General features: G+C 46.7%; 2 protein-coding genes and 1 long non-coding RNA gene across 10 annotated transcripts in view; 2 read left to right on the top strand and 1 right to left on the bottom strand.

The window, feature by feature from the left end:
• Positions 1 to 16,321, top strand: part of LOC122866462 (protein NLRC3-like) — an 876,731-nt gene that overhangs the window by 734,803 nt on the left and 125,607 nt on the right. The gene's annotated exons all lie outside the window — the stretch shown is intronic.
• On the bottom strand, positions 7,290 to 9,447 carry LOC122866533. The gene is made up of 2 exons (XR_006375741.1): positions 8,995 to 9,447; positions 7,290 to 7,972 (listed from the first exon to the last, which is right to left on the bottom strand). It is a non-coding gene; the product is annotated as an uncharacterized LOC122866533 (long non-coding RNA).
• Positions 10,640 to 16,321, top strand: part of rreb1a (ras responsive element binding protein 1a) — a 79,707-nt gene continuing 74,025 nt past the window's right edge. For all 4 annotated transcript variants that reach the window (XM_044176127.1, XM_044176126.1, XM_044176129.1 and 1 more), the window contains exon 1: positions 10,640 to 12,093. In XM_044176127.1, the coding sequence (XP_044032062.1) occupies positions 12,054 to 12,093 (40 nt within the window). In that variant the 5' untranslated portion in view covers positions 10,640 to 12,053. The remainder of the gene's footprint in view (positions 12,094 to 16,321) is intronic.

Below are 16,321 nucleotides of genomic sequence, written 5' to 3'. Positions count from 1 at the left end.
GTCACTCACCATTATTTCCACATTGATCACAAAAAAAACTCCAGTTAAGTTTCAGCATTTGTAAAAGAAATGCAGCATAATCCTCTACATTTCTTATTTTAAGAGTTGAAAAATGTTTTTTAATGCGAGTTACAGTGGAGGAAGAAGAACTGCACTGAAGTGAACGTAGAAATAACAAACTCCGTTACAAGTAAAAGTCCTGAATTCAATAAATCGTTATAGAATATTATATTATTCTGTTTTTACCACTAAGAAACACATGTAAGAGTATTTTAATGTTGTAGTTCGTCAATGTGGAGCCACTTTGGGTGGGTCGGTCGTACAACACTGCATCACATCGTGTTACTCAGGGAAGTAAAAGTACGACATGTCCCTCTGAGATGTGGAGAAGAAGAATAAAGTAGCAGAAAATGGAAATACTAAGTTTGTCAAACCTGTACTGAAGTACAGTACTGGGATCTGAGTACTTCTTCCATCACAAATACAAGTAAAAGTCCATCAAAATACTCAGAATAATGCAGAACGGCCCATTACAGAATTATATGTATTATATTATTGGATTATAATTATTGATGCATTAATGTGGCAGTGGAGCTCATTTTAATCGCTTACAGACTGCCCTCGCAGTGATCAATGAAGTCTTAACCTTATAACATTACATCATCATTTATTTGGTGATAATATTCTGTTATTAATCTGAATCTGCAAAGTGAACAAAGTTATCAAATTAATGTAGAAAATAGTACGATATTTCCCTCTGAGACGTAGAGAAGAAGAATAAAGCAGCAGAAAATGGAGTAAAGTACCTCGACCTTGTACTCAAGCACAGTACTTGAGTAAATGTACTTGTATTTCTGTGTAACTCTGCACTAACTGTAGTCCGTCAGTCCGTCAGTGGCTGCTGTGGCATGATAAACATGCGGCAGTACAGACGGAGCTGGCCTCAGGACAGACGCTGGTCTCAGGACAGACGCTGGCCTCAGGACAGACGCTGGCCTCAGGACAGACGGAGCTGACCTCAGGACAGACGCTGGCCTCAGGACAGACGCTGGTCTCAGGACAGACGGAGCTGGTCTCCGGACAGACGCTGGCCTCAGGACAGACGCTGGCCTCAGGACAGACGCTGGTCTCAGGACAGACGCTGGCCTCAGGACAGACGCTGACCTCAGGAAAGACGGAGCTGACCTCAGGACAGACGCTGGCCTCAGGACAGACGCTGGCCTCAGGACAGACGGAGCTGGTCTCCGGACAGACGCTGGCCTCAGGACAGACGCTGGCCTCAGGACAGACGCTGGTCTCAGGACAGACGCTGGCCTCAGGACAGACGCTGGCCTCAGGACAGACGGAGCTGACCTCAGGACAGACGCTGGCCTCAGGACAGACGCTGGTCTCAGGACAGACGGAGCTGGTCTCCGGACAGACGCTGGCCTCAGGACAGACGCTGGCCTCAGGACAGACGCTGGTCTCAGGACAGACGCTGGCCTCAGGACAGACGCTGGCCTCAGGACAGACGGAGCTGACCTCAGGACAGACGCTGGCCTCAGGACAGACGCTGGCCTCAGGACAGACGCTGGCCTCAGGACAGACGGAGCTGGCCTCCGGACAGACGGAGCTGGTCTCCGGACAGACGCTGGCCTCAGGACAGACGCTGGTCTCAGGACAGACGGAGCTGACCTCAGGACAGACGCTGGCCTCAGGACAGACGCTGGCCTCAGGACAGACGCTGGTCTGAGGACAGACGCTGGCCTCAGGACAGACGCTGGTCTCAGGACAGACGCTGGTCTCCGGACAGACGCTGGTCTCAGGACAGACGCTGGTCTGAGGACAGACGCTGGTCTGAGGACAGACGCTGGTCTCAGGACAGACGCTGGTCTCAGGACAGACGGAGCTGGTCTCCGGACAGACGCTGGCCTCAGGACAGACGCTGGCCTCAGGACAGACGCTGGTCTCAGGACAGACGCTGGCCTCAGGACAGACGCTGGTCTCAGGACAGACGCTGGTCTCCGGACAGACGCTGGTCTCAGGACAGACGCTGGCCTCAGGACAGACGGAGCTGGCCTCAGGACAGACGCTGGCCTCAGGACAGACGCTGGTCTCCGGACAGACGGAGCTGACCTCAGGACAGACGCTGGCCTCAGGACAGACGCTGGTCTGAGGACAGACGCTGGCCTCAGGACAGACGCTGGTCTCAGGACAGACGCTGGCCTCAGGACAGACGCTGGCCTCTGTGCTGCTGCAGGTGGAGTCAGTGACTGCAGGTGGAGCTGCACTTAGACCGTCTCGCCACGAGGGGGAGCCAGCAGCTTTCTCTGCGCCTCTCTGACCTCCGGCCTTTAACCGCAGACTCACTCCCAGCTACAGACTGTCTGTTGTCCTCTGTTATCTGACTCACGGCGTGTTCACTCGTGTCAGTGGTTGCAAAAGTTGCACTTTTAGTCAAAGTTTTTAACTTAATTTAGATCATTTTGAAAACTCAAGCATCTGTTTATGCATCTTAATCGGAAGTTATATTTATGTTTTTTAGCCTGTTAATGTTGTTTGTCTTGCATCATTGGGCCTAACAATGTTTTTTTATGCTGCTGTAAAACAGATTAAAAGATAAATAAAGACAAAAAGAAAGCAAGATGAAGATTTTGTGTTAAAATTAATATAGAAAATTACATTAGAACAGATCCTAAAGAGGCCCGACGGCAATAAAAGTGAATAAAACCAAAGAAAAGCTGTACTTTTGATGTTTAAAGTACATTTAAATTGAATAATTCTGTAGTTTTTCTTGAGTACATTTTATGTTTCTCACTTTTTGAAAAAAGCCTTCTTAGTAAATTGTAAATAACTGCTTTTACCATATATTTCCAAATACTGATGTTCGTGTTGTTTGTGTTGCAGTGGTGAAGTGGTTACTTCAGTACAGTTTTGACGTACTTGTACTTCACTTGGTTATTTCCATTTTGTGCTACTTTATACTTCCACTACATTTATAAATGAAATGTTTTACAGCTTTAGTTACTTTTCAGATTCACATTTTACACAGAAAACCTGTGATGACTTTCTATATTGTTGAGGTTGAACTACCAAATACTAACACACACATATATATATATATATATATATATATATATATATATATATATATATATATATATATATATATATATATATATATATATATAGTATACTAGTTACTGTCGCTAGCTATTATAATAGTAATGTTATGGTAACAATAGTCGGATAATATAGTTTAGCTGCCTAATGAGTACTTTTACTTTTTTATACTTTTACTTAAGTAACATTTTGAATTTTTAGTGTGATATTGCAGCTTTTACTGAAGTAAAAGATCTGAATACGTCTTCCACCGCTGGTTTTTTTACTCATGAAAAAGGAGATTTTGATCTCAAAGAGAGTTTTACTTGGTTAAATAAAAAGGAGAAACACTGTCAACATCTGTTTAGAGAATCGCGCAGCAACAGAGAGATTAATGGATCACACAATTTAAGAAATTCACACAGAATCTGCTACTTTTTAAACTCAAAGTACACTTTTCTAGTTTGTCTTGAGTATTATTTCTGATAGAGGAACTTGTGTGCGTTTAGTTCGGCGTCGTGAGTGTTGACAGGCTCAGTCTGCTCGCCGCTCAGCACCGCGGACTGTTTTTAACAGTTTTCTGCATCTCCGTCAGTGAGTTTCTGTTTCCGTCAACGCACAAAACTGTGTAGCTGAGCGACGCTCCGTCACAAACGTTGCTTCGTTTCATTTCGAAGAGGAGGTGAAACAGATGTGACGTGTTTATATAGCTTGCTTGCTCAAATTAAGAGTAAAACACGTAAATATAAATACTCTATCGTACAAATATTTCTGTCAGTTTTAAAAAAATGTCACATTCTTATTTTAGCAAACAAATACACAAATCTTTCTGTGTATCTGTCTATTCATGGTAAAATAACTTTATTTATATGATACATACATGTGTGAATTACTTACAGACAGACTTGGGATAAAATCACTTTACATGTAAATAGACTGTATTTCGCTGTATTTACGTGCATAAACAGTGAAACTATATTTTTTATAACCTTGAACTGTTCTAAAATAATATTCTGAGTTATTATGACTAAAGATGAGTCTGGTTTCATGTATTTTTTGGTTACTGGCAGCTTTATAGTTTGTTAAATTGACAAAATGTGAAGTGAGGACAGTTTAAAAGGTGCTAAACGAAGACAAAAATGAACAACAATGAACTGAGTTAGGGTTAAATTGAATTAAATTAAATTAAATTAAATTAAACAGTCAGAGCACCAGTTCTGAAAAACATTCTCGTTATCAAAGGTAAGTTAGAAAAAGTCAGTTTTCAAAATAAAGTTACCGGACAGTCAGAGGTCAGAGTCAGAGGTCAGAGGTCACGCTAACCTGAAGGTATTCATGCAGCCCTAAAAGATGATGTGACATTCGTGTGTGTGTGTGTGTGAGTGTGTGTGTGTGTGTGTTTTGTAGGCGTCAACACTCCCATCCCCCACCCCTGACAGCAACAGGTGAGCCGTCGTCATGGTAACTGTATCTAACGTATCAGCATCACAAAACTGGTCTGTCCAGATACCACATCAGTCTGACACACACACACACACACACACACACACACATACGCACGCACACACAAATGTTTGTTCTTCTATACTTGTGAGGACCCTCGCTGTGATAGCACATTCCTGAGCCGCTAACTCAAACCTGAACCTGATTCTAACATTAACCCTAAAACCAAGTCCTGCGCCTCAAACAGCCCTTCAAAGACGCGAGGACCGGACAAAATGTCCTCGCGCTCCAGGTCCAAAACTTAAATTGGTCCTCACAAAGATAGAAGTGCAAGAGCATCAAGGTAGTGTTTGAAACGCAGTCTGGACAGGACACAAACACAAAGCCCCGTTAGCGTCCCCGGGAGCCAAGAGGACGAGCAAAGGGTGCCGCGAGACTCGTTTCCGTTGTTCGCTGCACGTATTTACGTTCACATCGAGCACAGTTTCATATTCTGCTTTCAGATGGATCAAAACAGAAGAATAAAGATCTAAATCACCGCGTTAAAAACCCTGTTAAATGTGCAGGACGGGGTTTTCCAGGACGGTCACTGTAAATACAGCTGATCCAGTTCAGCCCGAGACGATCAAACACGTAAACGTGGACTGAACTGTGGAAACGGCGTGACTTTAGCGGAGAGGGGATGTCGACTGTCCCACACCTGTTGTGTCTCGTCTGCAGTCAGATGTGACAAAAACGCTCTTCAGCTGTCGTGTTCGTGGGATTTTTGTCCCTGAAAACCTCAAATGTAGAAGATAAGAAACGCATTTCAGCAGCTACAAACTAAAGATCATAAGGCTGCAAATCGAATCACGAGGTAAAAAGTAGAAGCACGGCGTCCACGTTCAGTAAAGCGTCTCCCAGGAATGTGAGCGTGCGCGCATTTGATTCCCCAACGCAGCTCCTTCGTGGGAAAAGTCGAAATGAAGGCTCGACCTCTTTGCTGCATTTCTTCGCCCTCGGTGAGTGAGCTGTGGAGCTCAAAACGTGACGTCCGTCCTGACGATGGCGCCAGAGAAAAGGTCGCAGGGTCGTTCAAATCAAAAGGGCCGATCCTCTGGGGACCGGGAAAGGGATTCGGAAATTTTTAGATTGTGATATTTTCATGTACAACAGAAGATGTTCAGATGAGAGTAAAGGCCCGACAGCTGCCCTCTGATACGTATTTGCATCGTTGTGATTCCCTGATTGTTTTCTGTATTGATTTATCCTCAGTTTTCTGCGATTTAATGGCGGCTGTGGCTCGGGCGGCAGATGTGGGTCGTCCACTGATCCCGGCGGTCAGACCGGCAGACCTTAGCTCACTGCCGTCGCTGTGCGAATGCGCGCGGCAAATTGTGAAGCACTTTGGATAAAAGCGCTATAAGAAATGCAGCCGTTTCTCTTAAACTGCGTTTCCCATGTTCCCATGCGTACATGCATGACAAAGCACAGGTGTGCGCTGCTCGGTGTCCTCATTAAGTCTGGGATTCACTTTTGTCAAACCTTTTCCCTGATGAAAGTTTAACTTGGCTTTGTCATTAAATACTCACTTCGGACCGACTGTCACAGTTTCCAACTCGGAAATCGCGTTTGTGTAAACATCAAGTTATATTTACAACTGTGAAACTCGCGCTTTACGACAGCGGCAATAAATCTAACTTGAGCGGATGTACTGGAGCTGTCTCAGGCACTTGAGTGGGCGCCTCATGTCGGCCAAAGTCCATTGATCAAGTCAGTGGTTCCCGACTGGGAATTTTACAAAATAAATAAATGCAAGTTGGCTGAACTGGTCATAACTGATAGCTGTGTGTAACCCGTGTCACGAGCTTCGTTTTAAGGGGTCACTGATCAAAAAACACTGGTTCAGATGATTTATTTATACGGCGCCAACTCATAACAGAAGTTATCTCACTGTAGAGCAGGTCTAGACCGGACTCTTTATGATATTATTTACAGAGACCCAACAAGTCCCGCCGTGAGCAAGCACTTGGCCACAGCGGCAAGGAAAAACCTCCTTTAAGAGGCAGAAACCTCTGGCAGAACCAGACTCAGGGGGGGCGGCCGTCCGTCCACGGTTCAAGGCCAATAACTCCAAATGTAGCGGCGGTCGTACTAGATATTTTAACCCTCACAAGACCGACTCTGCAATCATCCAACCGTCTCAACAGTGCAAGCGCTTGCGAACCACAAACGCGGGGAGCTTCCTATCTCTATACCTGCTATCCCACGTGACTGCGTCATGAGTGTAGTAATCTTAATGTGTTGAAACTACAAAAATGGCGGACCAAGCATCACTTCCTGCTTCCTTTCTGACTGTCAGTCATTGCTCTTGAGCAACGTCCTTCGCAATGACGGTCTCCACCCGACAGAGGACAGAAAACATTCTACCTAAAAAAAAAACAAGTGAACAAGAGTTCAGCTTTAATGCAGTTTTACTTTTGCAGAGTGTCGAAGTGGAAAATGTCTGTAACAGCGCAGCAGCTTCGGACTGAATTATAATTTTCACCCCGTCAGCTGCTTTTCAGCCTCTGCTGCACTCAGACTCTCTGCGGCTGAGCGGAGCAGGCCTCGGGCTGCAAGGCAAACAACTGTTACCTACAAATCATCCGTCACTATTGGAAACCGGTTTTTCACCCCCCTCCTCCTCCTCCTCCCTCCCTCCCTCTCTCCTTCTCTTCTCCCCCACACCACCATCCTCGCTCCTCCGCTGCTGCAGCTCCGACTTTTTCTGAGCTGCAGTTTTTAAACATCTTTTCGTGCTGCGAGAAGAGAAAGCAGGGCTGAGGTGAACGCGGAGAAGAGAAAGGACACGCAGGAAATGTGTTGTCGGGGCTGGAAACAGTGAGGCAGAGCAGCATGTGCTTGCCATCCCCCCACACTGCCGACAGGTGTTGGCTTCATGTGACTGCCTGCCTGCCTGCCTGTCCGAACAACGCTCCAATGGAGAAAGAGGAGGAGGAGGAGGAGGAGGAGGAGGAGGAAGAGGAGGAGGAGTGTGTAAAGTTTCATCAACAACAACTGTGTCAACTCGTAGTCGCTCGGTGTTGGGAAACCCTCCAGCTCAGATCTCCTTTCTCCGGCTGGTGGAGACTCTGAGTTTGGGGATGCCTCTCCTCCTCCTCCTCCTCCTCCTCCTCCTCTTCGCTGGATGAATGGATGAATCCACCCTTTTGTTAGCGATGGTTCGTTCCTCGGCAACGGCTCCATGGTTACAGTCCAATAAATAACATCACACTCTCTCCTCTGCGTCTCTGTTTTTTCAGGCCGGGATGTAAAAAGAGAAGTAAACTTTTCTTCCAGTAGGTTATTTCCTTTTTGTCGCTTGATGCATCACAACTCCCAGAGAGAAACAGAAAATGTAGTTTGAACCCGAGGTGATGTTTTAAAGTCTTCGCAGAAACTGCAGATGTAAATCAGCGCCCGGGCCCTGACGAAACGAGAGTCGAAGTTATTCGGGTGCAATAAAATAATAAATAAAAGTACATTTAAAATGCAGATCTACAGTCTTTTTTTTTTTGTTGAAAACAAAGAAAAACAAACAACTGCTTTGAGGTGATAAACAGAGTCAACAATACGAAATGCAGCTTATATCACGTTTTATTTAAGACTCCACAGCCATGCTAGCTATGCTAATGCTAACCTCAGCATGCTAACATGCTCACAATGCTAACATGCTTTAGCAGGTAATGTTTACCATGTTACATCAGAAACTTTCAGTAAAAGTGAGCTGCTCATGTTAATGTTGGTGAATGACCGCTGAACAGTGTGTGTGTGTGTGTGTGTGTGTGTGTGTGTGTGTGTGTGTGTGTGTGTGTGTGTGTGTGTGTGTGTGTGTTGGTGATGGGCTCTTTGTATCTCAATAGATTAATTTGAATTGAAAAGTGGCCAGTTGAGGTGAAAAGCAGTGATTGGATTAGTGATGTAATGCTGTTAGCTGCTTTTCTGGCTCTGTGTGTGTGTGTGTGTGTGTGTGTGTGTGTGTGTGTGTGTGTCCATAATGAAATGGAGGGTCCTGCAGCCTGTTTCAGCTGAGCTCCGTATTTCATATGTCAACAGCACGCACAGATCTGTTTCCGCTCTGCTTCTCCATCAGATTCTTCTCGACACGTCGGGAGGTTCGAACCTGCAGCTCGCAGAGAGACGACGGACTGAAGTTAATAAAGTCTGCGGCGGCGGCGGCGGCGGCGGCGGCGGAAGAATACAAGTAAACGTCCTGCATTCAAGAGTTATGGCAAAACTCTGCACTCCTGTACGAAGCCATTCTTTCACTAAACCTCCAGAGACGATAGCTGCGTTTCTACGGAGCATCGAGTACCACAGGTGGAGGTCAGCGTCGTGTCGCGTGTACAGAGTTGGAGTCAGGACGTGATTAGCCTAGCTTAGCATAAAGACTGGAAGCAGGGGGAAACAGCTAGCCTGGCTCTGTCCAAAGTTCAAGAACACACCTACCTAATGAACACGTTGTGTCCTGTTCGTTTAATCCGTACACAGACGGGAATGTGACCCGTAGCTTCCTGAAGTCTTGTTGTCGCAGGGAGGCTGTCAGCGGTGGCCATAGCTCCGAAGCACTGGGCGGAGGGATACACTGATGTTCAGCAATAAATAGTTCCAGCCTTTCCCTCTCTCTAAGACCACAAACTGGCTTTCTGCCGCGCCAGCAGCACAGATTGCAGGTCTGTCGGCCACTGCACGACTACCGGATGGACAGCCATGCTGGCGATCCTCTGACGTTCCCTCCAGCGCCACCACGAGGTCATGTGTGAAACGTCTGGACAACTGTCGGACGTATCATCATGAAACTTGAAAACGACCGTTCACGTTCCCCAGAGGATGAACTGTAACACCTTCTGTTCCACCATCGGGTCACCATCAAGTTTTAAGTTGTGCAACACTTTGGTTTATACCTGCAAAACTAATGACATTCCCATCAGCCTCAGCGCTACTTTACTTTTTTTGTTTAATGCTAATCAGCAAATGTTGCTAACATGCTAAACTGCTAAACAGCATGCTGACAGTATCATTTAGCTCAAAGCACAACAAACAACGCGTTAATCAGTCAGCTTCAGAGGTGCCGATAGGTGTGTGTTTTAAGGTAAATCAGAGCCAGGCTAGCTGTTTCCCCCTGCCTCCAGTATTTATGCTAAGCTAAGCTAACCACCTTTGTGCTTAACTCATCTTCTCATCTCACTGTTGCAAAGAAAGCAAATAAGGCTATTTTCCCCCGAATGTGGGACGAGTCTTTTGATTGTAAAAGCTAAAAGGCTGCACCAGAATCAGAATCAGAAACACTTTATTGATCCCCGAAGGGAAACTCTTTGTTACAGCAGCTCGCCTTCACGTCAGTGCAGACAGGAGAAAGCACTAGCAAACAATATGATACACTATAAAACAGGTCAGAAAATAAATCAAGTACCAGGTGGGTATAAGTATAAAATCTGCAAGAGGTAAAGACAAAACTGAACGCACTTTCTGAAGTAATTCAGCCACAAACCAAAGTCCCGGTAACACCCAGAGCTCTCATCAGCCCCTCCTCCCTCCCTCCCTCTCCTTCATCAGCAACAGGCCGAACCAGCCCGAGAGCCTCTTCCTGCTCTGCTGCAGCCGCCTGCAGGGGAGGAGGGGTGTGATGGGAGGAGAGATGCCTGTGTGCTCCTCTCTCTGGCAGGGGGATGATGGGAGGAGGGGTCTGTATCTGGAGATGGAGGGCTGGCAGGAATGTGGGAGAGGAACTCGACGTGCAGCGAGCGAGGAGACTCACACTAAATTTGACAATGAAACTTTGGTGGCGGTTTAAATTTAGTTTCCAGCCTCGCTGCCTGAAGTTTGAGTCCGACCTGAGAGCAGAGAGCACGGGACGGGGCTGCTGCTGCTGCTGCTGCTGGAGTTATTTATATCTTCATAACACACACTCACACACACACACACACACCACATCCTCATCACTGCCTGATCAAAAAGTGTGTGACGTTATTCAGAGGCCTTTCAGACTTCTATTCACGTAACTTTTCAAAAAAACATCTCAAACACAAACAAAGTAAATGTGCCCGTTGACACGGGCTTCGCTTCTGAGGCTTTAAGGTGGAATCACAAAGCATTACTTCTTTTTATTTGGAACATTTTATACGTATATGCATTAATACATTTACATTTTACGTATAAATAAAGGATAACTTTACTTTTGAAGATGTTTGTGTGTGTAACAACACGTGGCCCTGTCAGCAGGTTTATACTTTACAATAAAGCTAACAAAAAGAACATTTCATCACACATGCAGACTCAAGCGTGCCAGATTCAAACATGTGGCATTGACTAATTACTTTTTAGTTATCAACCACATTATTGTTTTTAAGGCATAAAGCTGCAGAGGTCCTTCAGTTTCCGGCGCTGAGATGTGAAACTAAGCTTGTTGTTTTTCTCTGATTCTAACTTTAAAACCCAATAATTCATCATTAACTTCAAAAGAAAGCTCCTTACTCCCCCAGCACCTCCCTACAAACAGTGGCAGCTTCTTCCAACCCCAAAAGGCCGACGGCTGGCATCCTCTCTTCACTCCAAAATCCCGCGATATCTCGCTCTGTCTCCCCCCCTCCTCCCCACGCTTCTTCACCCTCAAATCTCGCGATAGCTGCCCGTGCAGTGTGTATGTGTGTGTGTGGCTTTTTGCACCTTAAACTCAGCGTTTATTTGAGAAAACACACGTCTGTAGCTCGGCTGCGTAAAAAAAAAACAGTTAAAAGAAAAGTTAAAAAACTTTTTTTGTGCGGAGAGAGCGGCGGATGATGAAGAAGCGGAGGCTAAAACACGCTTAAAGTTACATTTTAACTCCTGCGCAGCTTTAATTTAAGCGTTCACTGCGCAGGTAAATAAACGTTTAACAGCTGTCCTTGCTTTTAAAAGGTGATGCGTTAACGGCTCGTTACCGGGAGGAGCACAGAAGAAGTAATCCGGTAACGTGTGCGTAAAGAGAGAGATGCTTGGTGGCCACGTCCCCTTGGAGACTGGAGAGACGACACGTGATGAGCTTTACTTATCGGGTTTAGAGGCAGAGACACGCCGAGAGAGAGAGAGGGGGGAGCCGGCCGGGAGTCCGGGGAGGAATTAAAACTAAATACAGCGCAGAAACCAACTTTCACCCCCCCTCCGCTTCATCGACGAACTCCTTTCCTCGCGTTTTGTTTTTTCTTTCTTTCCTCCGGGAGAGGAGAGAGGAAGAGAAGCAGAGAGGAGGTGGAGGTGGAGGAGGGAGGGGTGGGGAGGAGGAGGAGGAGGAGGAGAAGCCGGAGTAAAGTTTGTCCAAGTTTGCACATCCCTTCGGAAACGCCATTTTGATTCCTCTCCTCTCCGGAGCAAGTTTGCAGCCTCTCTCTCTCTCTCTCTCCCTTCTTTTTTTTTTTTTTTTTTTTTTTTTACTTCATCCCCTTTATCATCCACCATCACCGCCGTTCATCATCATCATCATCATCATCATCATCATCGCCCCCACCACCACCATCGTCATCCTCGCCACGATGTCTCGGCGCAAGCAGCCCAACCCCAACAAAGTCAAGCGTAAGTCTGCCTTTTTCTACCCTCTCCATCGCTGCGCCGCGCCGCTTTCCTGGCTCCGTGCGCTCGGTTGGGTCTCGGTTTGCCGTGTTGGAGGGGGGACACGGGGGGTGGAGGGGACAGGGTGGTGGGTAGGTGGTGGTGGTGGTGGTGGTGGGGGTTTGGACTTGTTGCTGCTGTTTAAAAGTTTTAAGCTGAGATGTGGAGACGGCAGCTCTCCTCTCCGAGCTGCTTCCTAGTTAGATGCGCATCCAAGCGGTGGAATTCAGCCGCAGCGCTCTTCCTCATTCACCGCACTTCAGCTAATTATCACCAACAACTTGTTTTTCCCCCACTTTTGGCGCAACTTTGTGCACGTTTCGGGCTGTTATGTGGTGGTTTTGCCCCGCGGGGAGGGTGGCAGAGTGGTGTGGAGGGGTGGGGTGGGTGGGGGGTTGGGGGTTCAAAGTCTGCTCGCCGCCGGAGTCGAGCATCCATATCTCGGGTGCACTTTAGTCCGAGCCTCGCTGCTAGTGGCCATGTGTAAAGCTACCAGACACCACCGGCAAGCTCGCGGCAGCTAGCAGGCTCGCTTCCGGTCGACGCCTTCAAAATAAAACCACCTGTTGATTGGGGGAAAAGTAGCAGGGCGAAATGTGAACTTTTTTTTTTTTTTTTTTTTTTTTTAAATAGTTTTAGTGAAGTTACTACTACTGACGTTTTGGGCCCTTCACGTGCTGCGAGTCAGATCTGAAGGTGAAGCTTTTCCAGCTGTGGATGCGGCTTTGGCACGCAAAAAGTTTAAACGTGAGGTGTTTTTGTCTTGTGATGGGTCATTGATGTTTTTCCTCACAGTGGTGATGATAACTGCATTTGCACACAGGCTGTCGTAAAATGCTTATTTAGTTACTTATTGGATCATTTAACAGTGCACATTATCTGTTGATCAGAAATACTTTATTGATCCCTGAGGGGAAACCCTTTTGCCACATCAGTGCACACAGGAACAGAAGCACTAAGCAAATCAGAATATAAAACACTTTAATACAGGCGAGATAAATTAAGTACAAAGTGGATATAAGTCACCCTAAAAAAAGATGAATCTCTTATTTAGTAAGGTGACTAAGTATATGCTTATATGTAGATGTTAACGTTAATCAATAGAGACCAACACAACATGCTTAAGAGGTTTTTAATCTTGCGTTATTTTAAAATCCTAAATAACTGATGTGCGTTTTAATTTGAAGGGATGACCGCGTCTCTTCCGGTCGCACGCTAGCTAACGGCGGCTAGCTGTACGCCGCTGCCGTGACCTTGCCCAGACATATTTAGCGAGAAACCGACCCCGCGTCCGTCCCCGGGGCGCGCTAACGCCCCGCGGCTCCCCCGGCGCCGCCGGGCCGCTCGACGTTCAGCGGTTTCTGTCGCTGTTCGGCGACTTTTCGCCGCGTTTCGGAGACTTTTCCACCGTCTCCGGTTACGCGCAGCCGAGCAGCATCGACGTGACGCCTGTTGCATCCACCACCACCACCTCCTCCTCCTCCGTCCCCCCACCCTTCCTCCTCCTTTAGTCCCTCTCTTCTCTCTTTCGACATCTCCCACCGCTTTAACTTTCATTTTATTCGCTCGCCCATTGCTTATTCTTACACTCGAAGCCGTCGTCGACCTCAAACCGTCGACTTTGTTAACTTTTTCGGCGGCTAACTCAGCCGTTGGCCTCGTCGTCGGGTTTTCCGCGTTGGTACGCGGCGGAGGATGCTATCCGGGGCCGTTCCACATCACAACGTGGTTTTACGGCGTCAGAGAGACTTTTATCAGTTATCCCGGGTCAATGATTGATGGACGGGGGTCTGGTTCGGGAGATGAAGAGTGTCTCCTCCTCTGTCTCAGGCCTGAACTGCTTAGATAATGGTTGCTAGGGATTCTCCCCCCCCTCCTCCTCCTCCCAACCGTTTAAAGCAAGGAAATCCACCAAACTCCACTCATATTTTTAGACATTTAGTGCATCTGTAGTAATAAATAGTGAGCTTATGGAAACTTTATGTTATCTTTGAACCATTTTGTAGGGATTTCAAGTGGCAGTTAAACGGCACATTTATGGCAGTTTTTTTTACTATCAAAACAAGTACTTTTAGTGCATTTTGGGAACATCTTTGCCCCACTTAATGGTATCTTCTGTTTCTCCCACAACACCCCTGCATGTGGGTTCAAAGTGCATTTGTTCTGCTTAATGGTGACTTTAGTATGAAGTTATATTATTTACAACTCGTGTGGTTTTCTCACTGTGTGTGTGTGTGTGTGTGCAGGATATGTGGTGTGTTCGTGTAAATCCACCGTGACTTTTCTGCTTCCTAAAGCGTGATATCAGCGGCGGGTTTGTCGTGACTTTGTCGTTCTCTCCGTGTTTGCGTGGCGTCGGGAGGTGCGGCCACGGTGACCGTAGACTTCGTGGCGTTTATATATTTTTCTTCTCCATCATCCCTGCAGGAAAACTGCAGCCTGCGGCGCTCAGAAGAGTGCGTCGTACCTTTTCTGTGGTACTTCTTATTACTGTCAGAGCATCTTTTTTAATAATCAAACTGGGATTTTAGTGCATTTCGGAAACTTCATGGTGACTTTAAAGCACTTCGTGGTGACCTCTTAACCTCCGGTGCTCCTGTAATACTTCTACAGGGATTTAAAGTGTATTTATTCTGCGTGATGGTGACTTTATCTGCAACTCCCTGTTTTCTCACGGGACTCAGTGGAGAGTTCTTTAGGCGAACTTCTTCTGTTGTCTGTAGCACCGGCAGCAGGTTTATGGTGACTTTATTGTGCTTTTTATTGTATTTTCTTTAACTTAAATGTGTTTGCGGCTCTAAAGTGACTTCACGGTGAATTTAAACGCATTTTTACCCGTAAAGTTATTGCTAAAACACTCATATTTGGATCTAAATTTGAATTTGAACACCTTTTTTTTTCTGTGTTTATATGTTTTTACCTCGCTGCTGTTCTTACAGTATTCCTGTAGTGACGTCAGCGCATCTCTTATCCACACTGTAGAACTTATATTGACTTTGCTGCGTCTGAAACTGCTGTGTCATGGTTACACGGAGACGTGTTGTGTTTGTGCTCGGCAGAGAGCGTGCTTTAATCTCGCAGCGCTGTCACTCAGTACTCGTAGTGTTCCTATAGGAACGTTTAATTTAGTGGGTTTTGTGGCTAAACGATGCAGCTCCTGCAACCTGTTGGGTGTTTGTAGAGTCAGTGGAAGCTTTTCTTAGCTGATAAGCCACATGCTCCTGCTGTACGTGGTCCTCTCCTCCTCCTCCTCCTCCTCCCGACGGAGGAGGAGGAGGAGGAGGAGATCCGGACGAGCAGTTAGCATTCCATTACGAAATTCAACACTGAGGCCGAGCTGGGCCCTCGGCGACAGGCGCTGATCTCTCGCTCACACGGATAGGCACCTCTTAACTCGCCCGTCACTCCTCGTCTCGCCGAGCAGCGTTTTCAAATGGGAGGCGTGTGTGTGTGTGTGTGTGTGTGTGTGTGTGTGTGTGTGTGTGGGAGGGAGTATTAATCAAAACATCAAAGTGGATGAGTCTGGTGAATTCCTCGAGTGAGCTTAGGCGCTAAAAAAAAAAAAAAAAGTGTTTTCTGAGTTTCCATCTTTGTGTCGTGGCAACAGGAAAGGATGCTCTGTGTGTGTGTGTGTGTGTGTGTGTGTGTGTGTGTGAGACCCTCCATACTTCCCTTTAACCCTCCGACTCTGCAGTTTGCAGCGCTGGTTCGCTGTTAGCTGTGGTCCCGTCACAGCTCTGGTTCTTCTTCTGTGGTGGTGGACATTTTAAAATGCTGACGGCTGATGATGCAGCCGATGATGTGTCCTGCTCTCACACACACACACACACACACACAGAGGTACTTGCACACAAAGAGTGTCTTGTGCGATGGGGCATCCTCCATTGTGAGTGCTTTTTTTTTTTTTTGTGGGAACTGAAGCGTCACACACACACACACACACACACACACACACACACACACACACACAGCCTGGAGTTACAGTCATGTAAAGGCATGATGTAGCATGACGGGAGGGAGGGATGCTTGTTTTTCCGTCCGTGCAGGTGATAAAAGCCGGAGGAGGACTGTGACTTTGTCTCCGTTGTTTTCCACCGTCGGGCCGTCGCAGATTCGCGTCGTCCGATTCGTTCGGCTCGCAGTTTAATGCGCTTTAACGCTTCCCTTGTCTCTGTTTATTCGAGTGCTGCGT

The sequence above is a fragment of the Siniperca chuatsi genome, linkage group LG19 (assembly GCF_020085105.1).
Source record: "Siniperca chuatsi isolate FFG_IHB_CAS linkage group LG19, ASM2008510v1, whole genome shotgun sequence".
Lineage (NCBI taxonomy): Eukaryota > Metazoa > Chordata > Actinopteri > Centrarchiformes > Sinipercidae > Siniperca > Siniperca chuatsi.
Note: the sequence above shows the minus strand (reverse complement) of the source record. Positions and strands in the feature narration are given on the sequence as shown.